This window comes from Centruroides vittatus, unplaced genomic scaffold (assembly GCF_030686945.1).
Source record: "Centruroides vittatus isolate TY-2023 unplaced genomic scaffold, ASM3068694v2 contig_391, whole genome shotgun sequence".
NCBI classification, from domain to species: domain Eukaryota; kingdom Metazoa; phylum Arthropoda; class Arachnida; order Scorpiones; family Buthidae; genus Centruroides; species Centruroides vittatus.
The window spans coordinates 757972-771629 of NW_027122207.1; the positions used below are offsets into that span (position 1 = coordinate 757972).

Sequence of the window (13658 nt, forward strand, 5' to 3'; positions counted from 1 at the left end):
GGGCCCTTTATCACATTCACCATCGAAAAGAGGTCGACCTCCATTAACAAGAAGTAATAATGCTGTTAAGATGTCTAAGCCGACTAGTCTGGAGAATATGCTATGTAAACCAAGGCCTGCTTTGAGGGAGAAGGAGAAAAATGAGATAACAGCTGAGGAGGTGAGTGATTTTGATTTTGAATCTACATTTGTGGAATGTTTAGAGTCGATAGAGAGTGAAGACTGTCCGATCACCTCAAGTTTACGCCAAATGACTAAACTAATTCAAGCTTCACATGGAGCTATAACTGAACTAATATTAGAAGTTAAAACAGAGATTGGTCGGCTACATGAGGATAATAAAGAATTTAAGACTAGACTTGGATTAATGAAACAGAAGGTTAATAATTTAGAATTAGCATTGCCGGAACTAAATAGGAAACTAGAAGCCCAAAAATATTTTACAAACGAAATTATAAATATATCAAATCAGTCTAATTTAATATTATTCGGATACCCTTTGTCTGATAATATGAATACTAGAGAAAGTCTAGGTAGATTTATAGAAGAAGAGTTAAGGATTACCGAATTTAAGATAGAGGAAATAAGAGACTATTATGTAATAAAGAAAGTAGATCCGACTATTTTAAAAATCACTCTAAATTCAATCCAGAGGAAAAACCAAATAATATCATTGTTTTATAAGTATAAAAAAGAATCCTCCAATGAATTATATAGTAAATTACACATAACTTCTGATCTTACCCGAGAATCTAGGGAAAGAAGAGCTAAATTGATCCCATATTATTTAGAGGTAAAGAAAAAGGGTAGTCCGATTTTATTACGTAATGACTGTTTGATTTACAGAAATAAGAAATTTACCTATAATTTAACTGAGAACTGTTTGGTGGATACTGGTTCTTTTTTAGAAGTGAAAATCAACTAACCAACATAATGGCTAAAATAAATAGTAGAGTTAATAAGAATAGCAACAGTAACTTTATGAAAACAAATTTAACATTAGTGAAAGAACCAAAAATTACGATTATAAACTGGAATACTCAAGGTTTTAGGAACAAATTATATTCTACTTATTTTCAAAAATTAATGAAACAATACGAGATTATTGCTTTGGAAGAAACCTGGATTATTGACTTAACTGCCAAAGAGATGGAATTCCTGCAGTCTTCATTTAATTATTTAATGGTCCCAGCTACAAAAAAAACTGGGAGTTGGAAGACCTAAGGGCGGATTGTTGTTATTGGTGAAGAAAAATATGGGAGAGTGGATTTATTTTCATTCTAGTGTTAACTTAATATTTGTTATAATCAAAGTTGATGGATTTAAAATAAATTGGAATCCCAATTGCTATATTACAATTATGGTCTACTATTCTCCGCCATATGAGTCCCAGCAGTTACCATTTCAAGAAATTGAGAAGATTTATTCAGATTGGTCGCATCTTACAACATCATGGATTATCCTCGGGGACTTTAATGCCAGAATTGGCAATGAAATCGATTCTGATTATTCAGGGTTTAATCCGGCTGTTTATAGTTTAAGAAACAGTATGGATAATGAAATTAACAAAAAAGGAAAGCTATTGATAAATTGGGTGAAAAAGAGCGACTTATTTATTTTGAATGGACGCATGAAAGACGATTATCCTGGTAGATACACATTCATTTCGGCAGCAGGTACATCAGTCATCGATTATATAATTTGTACTGAATCTGTATTAGATCAGTGTGTTGAATTAAGAGTTCTTGATGATGATTTATCGGATCATTTTCCTGTCACTCTATCGATAAAAACAAATGTGTTAACTTATAAAAATAAAATAAGTAAGGAAATTTTGACTCAAACAAAGAAATATAAATACAATATTAATAAATTTGAGGCCAAAATAGGTGACAGAATGGCCTTAATTCATGAAGTGAGGCCCGATCAAATTTATTCCACATTGATTAATATTTGTAATGAATATATTATAGAACAAAGTCCACAAAGTATCCAACAGTCACTTAAAATGAAAAATAAGCTCAAACAGGAATGGTTTGATTTGTGTTGCTACAGAGTCAAGAAACTTAAAGAATATTATTTAACTCTATTTCGCAAAACTAGATTGAAAGAGCGATTAACTGATTATATAAGTGCAAAAAGAACATACAATAATTTCATAAAGGCCAAGAAAAGAATTTATTACAATAATTTGAACAGAAGATTATCATCAGATAAAAACAATAATAAGTTTTTTTGGTCAGTGATAAAAAAATACCATCCGAGAAAGAAGGTGGAATATCAGGACCCTATTGGTTTCGAAAACTGGTATAGGTTTTTAAGAAGCGAGAGCCGAGTGCTTTAATGGTTACTGACGATAAAGATTTACCTACGGAAAAAGATAAAGAAAGGGTGTTGAACCAGCCAATAGTAGCAGGTGAATTAGTGAAGATTATTACAAAACTAAGAGAATCGACAGCGGTGGGTCCGGATTTAATACCAGTTAGTTTTTTAAAACGTTTACCTACAAAATTGATAGACGCTTTAGCGTCAAATTTTAATTATATTTATAATCAAGTTTTTTGCCCAAAATGTGGCATTCTGCTTATTTTTGTATGATATTTAAAAAGGGCGAAGAAACTGATCCAAAGAATTATCGACCTATAGCCATATTATCAACGCTAAGAAAAATTTTTACATCAGTTCTTGTGAATAGGTTTGAAAAATGGACTAAGGTTAATGGTTTAATTTCAAATTCACAATTTGCTTTTGTAAAGAAGAGTGGGACGGAAGTGGCAATATTTTTATTGCTTTCGACTATACAAATTCACCTTGTTAAAAAAAGACGTAAGGTATATATGGCCTTTTTAGATCTAGAAAAAGCATTTGACTCTATTTCAGTGGATAAATTATGTGTGAAATTGAAAGATAATGGAGCAGACTCAACATTTACAAGGGTAATAAAGTCTTTGTTTGGTCAGTACACTATTACAATTAAAAGCGGTCTAATTACTTATCCTTCGTTCGAAATAAGTGGCGGTTTACTACAGGGTGATCCGTTATCACCCTATTTATTCAATTTTATGATATATGACTTAGATAATCAATTTATGAAGGAGGAGGATGGTATTATTATTAAGGATAATATGATAGTACATTCAATTCAATACGCCGATGATGTGGTATTGATTTTACCAACAAAAATAGGTCTTCAAAGAAAATTAAATTTAACTGAGAGATACTTTTCGAAAATGGGATTGAAGATCAACCCGAATAAGTCCCATATTGTTGTGTTTCGAAAGGGAGGTAAGCTGGCGAGGAAAGACCATGACTTTTATTTGGTGAGTGAAAAATTGAAAGTAACTGAGGAAGTATTATATCTGGGGGGTTCTTATCACTTCAACGTTGTCTTTCGGAAAACACTTTCAGCGGATGAAGGTTAAAGCATATAGAATAATTAATAGTTTAATTGGTTTATTTGTTAAAATGAAAACAAATTCTATTCAAATGCAGTTTCGTCTGTTTTCAGCACTGGTTATCAATTCTATTTGTTATGCTCTACCATTATGGGGTCTGGACTGGTTATCTTACTTTGAAAAAATTCAATTACAATTTATAAGAAAAATTTATGGATTAGACAAAGCAGTGCCGGGGTATGCGATCCGTCATGATACAAATCGGATGTTATTAGAGCCGTACTTGATAATTAGGATTATGAAATTTCTGAAGAGATTGTTAACTAGTGAGAATATTTAAGTTGTTATGATATTAAAAGTTTTAAAAACCTTGGCTGAGAACAAAAAGAACTATCAAAATAATTGGTATAACAAACTCAGGATCAAATTGGCAAATTATGGTTTGTCCCATTTATTATTTAACGGTTCAGAAACGGACTGGAATTATGGAATTTTTTTATTGGTGGAGAATATGTACAACGAGTCAATTGTTCGTGAGATGAAAAATCTACAGGAGTCAAAATTTCACCCATGGTATATAGTTAATCTAAATTTTACGCCAGCAAGTAATTATATTCATTATAAAATACCATTCGGGATGAAAAGATTTTATATGCAGATCAGATTAAATAGTTTTTATATTACAGTTGAAGGAAATTTTGTGGCTATTAGGAATAAACAATGTAAGTTATGTAAAGACCAAATTTCGGTATACCATATAATTAGTTTATGTAAAGGTTGTTCCAAACTTAGGGAACAGTCGGGAATTTTGTCTTTGTCAGCTATCAAGTCTATGCAAGAATTCTATAAAAAAATATTTCAGATGGGTCCAACTATGATTATTAGAATTTATCAGTTCATTATTAAATATATTAAAACGGTGGAGAGCTTAAATAAATGATACATATATTTAGTTTTGGTTGTTGTTCTAATTTTTTGTTTATTATTGTTATGGTCTGACTAAATTTTAGGAATAGAAGTAACTTACATAACAATTATTTATTGTCGGAGGTTATAATATATTTATTAATATTTGTAACCTAACGCACCCCTTGTAACTGGAATTTTTCCAAATTACGTTAATAAATTTGAATTGAATTGAATTGAAAAATGTCTGAAAAATCAAGAATACTTCTTTATATCCAATTATTCAAATATACTTAACATTAAAAATTCTCTATATTTATCATAGAAATTATTTATTGAGTTCAGCAAAAGTAACTAACAATTTACATTTATTAAATTTTTAGATTGTTTGTGTGGGTTCTATAAGTGAACTTGAGAAGTTAAGTGGTCAAAAAGTAAATGATCTTCATAGAGAAACGTGAGAAATTATTAGTTTTTTTAATAACAACAAATATTTTCTTGTTGATTTTTGTAAATTTTATTATTTTATATAAAGTTTCTTTATTTTTAATTTAAACTTTTTATTTCTTTAGTTATTAAAGTAATTACTAATGAAATATTACTTTCAATAATGTAACAAAATTTAATGTTTATAGAGTTGATAAACTTACAATTCCATCAAAAATGAATAAGGGAGTACTTCGTCGCATATCAGAAGTATTTGACTGTTGGTTTGAAAGTGGAAGTATGCCTTATGCCCAAGTGCATTATCCTTTTGAAAATAAAAAAGAATTTGAAGAAAATTTTCCAGCTGATTTTATAGCAGAAGGAGTAGATCAAACTAGAGGATGGTAATTGCAACTTTAGTAAATTATTTTATTATCTTGAATTATTTTAAAAATACATTTACATAAGTAAACACAATTTTAGAGAGATATTCAAACCTTTTGCTTTTATTGTTACTATAATAATAATAATTCACTCAAATTTATAAAAAAAGCTGCCATTCTTGCAACTTGTCATATTGTCAGAAAATTCCTCCGAACTGTTTAAGGTTTCATACTGGTCTAATAGGCTTGGTTCTTGGACCTACCTGTGAGATTGATACTGGACACAATCTGAGATTCTTATACAGTAAAAATAATAATATATTATCATTATCATCTATTTGATTCTAAAACAGTATAATTCACGGGTTCTAAATTTATGAAATTAAAAGATATTAAAATGAACAATTTTAATATCTTTTATATCTTAATTTTAACAATTGGAAGCATGTTTTGTATAGAATTTGAGTGCAGTAATTTAAAATTATTGATTGAGGAACAAAAATATTACTGAAAACTAATAAAGATATTAACATAAACTGAGAATTTTTAATTACTCTTTGTTATTGTTATTTAGTAGATTGTAGATGAAACAGATTGTATAGAATAATATATGGAATGTTTCTGGATAAATGAAATGAAGCAAATTATTTATTATTCAATAAATTCAAAAATATATGGAACCTGTAAAAATGGATGTTTAAAATGGTTGTATTTACATCACTGCTTTACTCCACTTTTGAAATAAGAAATGTTTGTTAGATGATTAAACATTCCAAGTTGACAACAAAAGATTTATTTAATACTTAAAATTTTTCTGGGAAGCTTGAGAAAGCTTTAGGAGTAAATTTGTATTCCAATATTTTCTTTAAAACAAATATGTGTATATTTATTCTTTCTACATGTTATGTAAAATAATTCAGTAAATTTATGGAATGATTATAACAGTTTTGTTTTTATTTTTATTGTTATGCTTTAAAAAGGTCTGACAAAATAGAGACGGAATTCTATTAAAATTGAAGTGATTGTGTTTGTAATTATATATGTTACAGTCAAAACCTGTTTTTAGTTAGAATGCATTTAAACTAGTTGAAACTAGTTTATATTGGATGTCTTTGTTAAAACCAGTTTTGTCTAGTTAAAACTAGTTTTAACTCAAATTCATTTTTGACTAGCAGTAAACTCTAGTTTTAACTAGACAAAACGGGTTTTGTCTAGTTAATTTACTGCTGTACATGTTTTGATTTTAGATAAAACTAGTTTTAACTTTTAACATTAGTTAAAACTAATTTTAGCTACATAAATATGTTTGGGGGAAATAAATAAAGTTATGTATAGTGATTTGGGGGAAGGTGCCTAACATTTTGCTTATGAAGAAAATTATAGCAATAATTTAGGTTTTGGAGACCTCTAACAAAAATATCATATTCTTGAACATGTTTTTCAAATAAAACTTTGGAGTATATGAAATATAATTGTATATTGTGTTTGCAATGATGACTTTTTTACTGTCTGGCATTTTAGGCATCTCACCCCAAGTATCCGAGTGAGATGCCAAATGCCATTAGGGTAAGATAACAAATATAATTGCATAAAATTAATTTTCGAATATCTTAACCAAATTTAATTTATTGCATATGTAGTACAAAGTACTTCATAGTAAGTATAACAGCACAGTATAAAAGTATTGTTAAGTTTCCGCCCATTCTAACGTGCTCTATAGCTAGCTGAAAGCTTTTTTCAGTCCAAAAACCTTTTTGAGAAGTCCTTATATAATTTCTATGCATATCCTGCAATAAAACGAGAAAACAAAAATTTATTAAAAATAGGCATATTGGAATTCAATTAACAAAAAATAGGCATGTTACCCCAAGAAAAATCTGGCATCTTTCCCATCTGTCAGGGTAAGATGCCTAGTGGAGTCACGTGTTCCAGCATGTCCAATCGGGATCGGTGGTAGCTCACAATGGAAACTTTAGAACCTTAACTACATCACACATTAACTGTTAATTTTTAATAAATTCTATTTTAACTTTTAGCTTTAAAATGATTCTAGAAACATTTCACAACAAAAACTTCGTTCTTATATTGCTTTTATTCTTCTCAGATGTAGAAAATGACGTAATGGTAGCCAACTACAACTTTCCGCACTCAATATTGGCCCAAAGATTCATCATACAAACACATGACAATATCTGACGTCACCATTTGAAAATATCAAAAAGTAGGCATCTTTCCCCGCTTACCATCTTACCCCAAATCACTCTATATGTTGCAGTCAAAACCAGTTTTTAGTTAGGATGCATTTTAACTAGTTGAAACTAGTTTATACTGGATGTCTTTGTTAAAACCCGTTTTGTCCAGTTAAAACTAGGATTTACCTCTAGTCAAAAATGAATTTGAGTTAAAACTAATTTTAACTAGACAAAACGGGTTTTAACAAAGACATCCAGTATAAACTAGTTTCAACTAGTTAAAACGTGTTCTAACTAAAAATGGGTTTTGACTGTAACATATATATAATTACAATGCCAATTCCAGATTTAACTATAATGAATTAATTTACAAAAAGTATTGTAAGTGTTTTCATAATACAGAACAGAAAACTATATCCATTTTCTAGTATATTCTGTAGTATTAATAGTGGTACAATTAGATTTGTTAATATTCTGTTTTATTATTATTATTACAAGTATTATTATCATCATCTTTAAAAATAAAACAAATGTAAAAAATTAATAAATCCGGGATAATCTATATACTACTAAAAGTCTGAGATTTGTATTTTTTCCCAATTTTCCTTGGGAAAAAATACAAATCGAATGTCAGTTGCATTTAAATAGAACAAAAATTTTTAAAACATTCTATAGTAGAATAAATATTTCAAATGTTTATAGCCAGACCTTTGAAGTTATGAATAAATTAAAATATAAAGATACATGTGTAAAACATATATAAAAATAGCCAAGTATGAGCATTACTCTTCAATGTGCCTGCTATGAAGTTCATATAGTGTCACCTGGCATATTTCAAAAAAGGCTATCCAAACCTTCGGTTATGGCATTAATGCACTTTTATGAATAAAAATATATTGTATGTATTCACAAAGAATTATTTTACAGCCGAGAACAAGTTTGTTAATTTTTATTGATTTCTTGTCTATGATATAAATACAAATGCAAAGTTAAGGTAATTATGTCATTAGCTATGCTATATACTATTTGAGATAAAATTAATTTATTAATTTAAAAAAACTTTATTTAGATATGAGATTGCGTATATTAATATTTTTTCCCTTCTTATTTTTTTAATAATTTGTAAGATTTTTGCATCCAAAGATAATGCATTTATTTGCTAGCAAATTATTTCAAAGAAAACTTTATTTATAGTCCAGATAATAATAAATATAATAATTATTTTTAAATAGGTTTTATACTCTTCTTGTATTGTCTACTGCACTTTTTGGAAAACCACCTTTCAAAAATTTAATCAGTAATGGATTAGTCTTAGCAAGGTAATTTTTCCAATCTGTATTTAATATACAATTAACATATTAACAATAATTATGATGGTAGTCTCTAATTTCTGTTATAATTTATGTTTTGTGTAATTATATACATTTCAAAAACTTTTAAGTGATTAATTTTTGATATATTATTGATAGTGATGGGCAAAAAATGAGTAAAAGAAAGAAGAATTATCCAGATCCAGTAGAAATTATCAATAAATATGGTGCTGATGCATTAAGGTTTGAATTTTATTTATTATATTAAAAATTAGATGGCTTGTATAAATTAGATGTATAATTTTTCAGATACAAAATTTATATCTGTTGCTAATATAATACTTAAAAATTGATAAATAAGTAAAAAGTTTTCTTTACAAGAAGATTAGTTAAAAAATAATTAATTTTTAATGTTTTTTCAAAGGTTTTTAAAGTGAATTTCTTTATATTAATAATAATTGTTTAGTTATTTTTTCCCTCAAATAAGTTTTATAAAGTTATTTTCATTTGTAAGGTTTTTGTTTCCAAAGATAACATATTGAAAGGTAACATTTGAAAAGCTATATTTGTTTTGTTAAAGAAAATATTGAAATTGTTGATATCTAGGTTACTGTTAGATAACAATTTTTATTTCAATTTTTAAAAATATTCTTAGTTTCATTTTCAATCAATATTTGTAAAATTATGATTTTATGATTTAGGATTAGCTCTGCCTTCTTAAGAAAATTTATAATATTTCAAAATCATGAAACTTCTAAATAAAATAATAATACCTAATGAATATGATAAAGTATTAAATACAAGATAAATTAAATAAACTAAATATTAAAAGTTTCAAATTGTTGTGGTTCTTGAAGAATTCAGAATTTTTTTGTTCTTTTTGAAAAGTAAAAAAAAAAGAAAAATATTTTAATGTTTTTATGATTTGGGAAAGATATTTCAAATTTAGCTTTAGTCCATTTTATTATTTGAAATTCTGAAAGCTAAATAGTGTTCTTATTATATTTTATTGGACTTGGAAAAACCATAAGAGTTGTTTCAACCTTTCTGGACTCTTGGAAAACTTGAACAATTAAGCAAAGGTTTCAGCATACTTTATTATTAAGTATTATGAGATGGTTACATTTGTGCTGGACTGATATTTTCACCTCAGTCCTTTCACTGCTCTGTGGTTCTATGGAGGAGATTCCTGCATCTTATGAGTGTTCATATTCTCAGGCAAACTTGTTCATCTGGGTTCTCTCATTTTAGAGCTCTATTGATGTCCCTCAGTTTTTTTTCAGAGGACTGCTGTCTTTTAAAGAGATTAGACATCTGAAGTAATTTCTTGGGTGCACAATAGACTTTTTAAGCTGAGATACATTTGGTTTGCTGTTCCCACTTGTACAATAGCAATAACAACTTGATAAACTAACAAGATTTTGACTATGGGAGGTACTTTCAATCAAATTCAAAGCATTTAAATCTTATTTATGTTATCAATGTTAGCCCACAGTTTTTTTTAAGTGTTTTACATATTGTGTTGAGTCTGTTCTAATTGTTTCTATTGTTTTCATCAATGTTGAAATCAAGGTAAAAAACAAACAGTTTCTATATATCTTTTTTACTTGGGCAAGAATTCTTAGTTTCAGAAAGATTCGTGTAAATTATTTTTTTCGTTTGTTTATTTAATGGTCATTAGTGATTGCTTTTATCAATCTGCCAGCCTACGTTAATATCTAATTATAAACTTTTTTATTACATCACTTAGAGTAAGAAAGTTGTAATAATATATTCTTTTAAAACTGGGAGAACATTCAATACTAACACCAAAAGGTTACTTCAATTTACTACACAAAAATGATATAGCAATTTGTATTCTAAAATATATTTAAAGCCTAGACTCCACATTACCAGAATCCATGACATAATCGTAAAACTGAAAGCCAAACTAACGAAACTTTCAGTTTTGAAACGTTCAGTTGGACAGAAACAAGACTGAAAGCAGAGTTAAAAATTATTTAACTTTTTCTGTTTTTGTTCCGCGCTTCTGTCGTACTGCAACCAATAAAAACACAAGGATTTGTGACATATAGTCACATGCATTAGTCACGTGTAGTTTGATTGTCGTAATGGCAGAAAGTGTAGCGAAAAGGACGAGGAAACAAATAGATTTGGAATTATTCATCGAAGAAGTTAGAAAATACAGATGTCTATATGACAAAAAATGTAAATAATTTAAACATTAACAATTTCATGGCTAAAAATGCAGAGAAAGCATGGCAAAATCCATAGCGTGTTTAACTCTTTATGACAGTTATAGAACTGATCAACAGATGGCGCATTTCCACGTAACGTTCATTTTGGTGCTAGTGAAGTCAAGTTAAAACGAAAACTCTATGTTTCAGTTCTGTTTTTGAGTTTCTGTTTTCAGGTAATGTGGAGTCCAGGCTTAAGACATTAATAATTTAGAGCAAATAAATTTATTTAAATATATAAAGATAAACCTACAAATTTATGAAATAATAATGCAAAATTTTAACTATACTTGTTAAGAATTTGCTGATAATTAACAAATTATTTAATTATTTAGTAACTTCAAAGAATAGTAACAGTATTTATATTTTTCAGATTATATTTAATAAATTCTCCTGTTGTCAGAGCTGAGAATTTGCGATTTCGAGAAGAAGGTGTAAGAGATATTTTAAAAGATGTTTTCTTACCATGGTATAATGCATATAGGTTTTTAGTGCAGAATGTTGAATTGTTTGAAAAGGTTTGTTGTGAAATTTATGTTTTTTAAAATGAAATATACATTTACTAATAATAACTGATTAACTATTTATAGCTAAAAGTAAATTGGAAGTGTTTGAAATAGAAACATTTAGTAAAGATTAATACTTTCAGTGTTGATATCTATTTTCTTTATATAATCTAATGTTTAATGTTAAGAAACTATCTATAAACAGAATTATATTTTATTAAAAGTCTGTTTTAATTTTTGTAAAAAGTTATGAAATAGTAAAAAAGTTCACAGAACAACGAAAATAGTAATCACATTCTTTAATCCTAAGCAGTTTATTTTACATTAATTATACTTTATTTTAAATAAATAGATATTTTTTTAATTATAATGTTGGAAAATTAACTCTTTATTAAATAATAATTTAAATCATAATTTCTAACAGAATATTATTATTATTGATTTTAGGAATGGGATATACAGTTTAGATATGATGAAATTTCATCTACAAAATCAAATAATTTTATGGATCAATGGATATTGTCATTTACGCAAAGCTTAGTTTTATTTGTGAAGAAGGAAATGGCAGGTAGATATGATTAATAATTTTGTTTTTTCAATAAAATTAGTCATTTAAAATAAATTTTATTTGCAAAGTTTATATCATTGTTATTCTCTAGACTTGTAAATTAATTACATTATTTATTAAAATTAATATGGTACCTTTAGAAGTTTATTTATCTCAGTTATAATTTAATAAGTTGTTGTTTGTCAAATTTTACATTAATTTATTTCTAAAACATTTAATTAATAATTGAAAATGGGTTTCTATGATTATTTAAAATTCTTCATATGTAAGTGTTTATTTACTGCTAATAATCAAATTATAATGCCAAATTCAAATATCTGGCTGTAATCTGGTTAAAATATATAGATATGTAATTTGGACTAAAGATAGGTGATTACATTTTCATCTTGTTACTCTCTCTGCCTTTGACTGGCACAGAGAGTGACCTATATGGTTATATCTTCCAAATTAATTGGTCCGAAAGCAAAGATTATATGGAAGTCCAGGTAATTAATTAGCAGTGCATCTGCATTGTGAGCAGAAATTGTGACTTTGAACCTTATTCTGGATTGATCATGTTTTTCAAAATATTTTAAATCAATTAATTTAATTTTAATTTTTTAATTATTAAATTTAATACAAGATGGCAACTTAATCTTTTGTCTTTAGTCCAAATTATATAATATCTATATATTTAACTAGATAGGTTATAGCACAATAATGAATCCAGTGTTATCATTTGACATAAATATTTGGTTTTCTTAAGTTTTAATTTTTCAATAGTATAGATGCTTGTAATTTAAATGAAAGATAAGTTAATTATGAAAAAATTTTATATTTTATTTTATTTTCGGGTTAATTATTGTCACCCTGTATTATGTATTGATGTTAGCCATTTAATAAATTATTCATTTGTTGAATCCCTATACAAATTGGCTAAATCTGTATACTTGTGTTATCAAAATAGGTCTTTTATGTACTGTATATCCCAATAGAAGTTTAAAAAATTAATAAATTATTCATTTGAAAAAATATTTTCAGTAGTGAATCTGTGCTTTTAGTGAAATATTTAAAAAAGGTTAGATATTTTAAATTTTTACTTAGAAAAAACGAATATGAGTAATTAATGAATTAGAATAGTTTAACTTTATTTTTTAATGCAAGTGGTATTATATTTCTTGAAATTAAAGAAAGTACATTAAAATTTATGATCACTGTACTCATTGATGTACTGGTATATATAATTAATAATTCATAAAATACATGTATAATTTAAAACATTATTAAAATTAAATTATTTGGTTTGTATCACTTCATTAAATTTAAATTATTTTTTTAATTTATTTAGTAAATTGTTTACAATTTTTAAAATTTATTATGAATATTTATAGCTTATAAGCTGTATACAGTTTTACCTCGATTAGTAAAATTTGTGGATCATTTGACAAATTGGTATGTTCGAATGAATAGGAAGAGACTTAAGGTTAGTTTATTTAAACAAGTATTTTTAATTTTTTTCTAATAATAATTAAAATATTTCAAAAGTTTTTAGTATAATTATTTTAAAATAGGGTGAAGGAGGAAAAGAAGATTGCAGAATGGCATTAGATACTTTACTGGTTGTTTTATATACAATGATACGTATGATGGTAAGCATATCTCTGACAGTTATTTAGTGTGATTCTGATATTAAATTGTTAAGTAATGTAATTAATTTAAGAATCTTTACTGAATAACAAATTTGATACTAGATGAT

At 26.9% G+C, this 13658-nt stretch overlaps 1 protein-coding gene across 1 annotated transcript in view; it reads left to right on the plus strand.

Annotated features, from left to right (window-relative positions):
* The window catches only part of IleRS (Isoleucyl-tRNA synthetase), a 74847-nt gene that overhangs the window by 41859 nt on the left and 19330 nt on the right, over positions 1-13658 (plus strand). Inside the window, exons 14-21 of the mRNA XM_067271018.1 lie at positions 4685-4758; positions 4937-5131; positions 8535-8621; positions 8772-8855; positions 11223-11367; positions 11803-11923; positions 13294-13385; positions 13474-13551. Of these exons, the coding sequence (XP_067127119.1) occupies positions 4685-4758; positions 4937-5131; positions 8535-8621; positions 8772-8855; positions 11223-11367; positions 11803-11923; positions 13294-13385; positions 13474-13551 (876 nt within the window). The remainder of the gene's footprint in view (positions 1-4684; positions 4759-4936; positions 5132-8534; positions 8622-8771; positions 8856-11222; positions 11368-11802; positions 11924-13293; positions 13386-13473; positions 13552-13658) is intronic.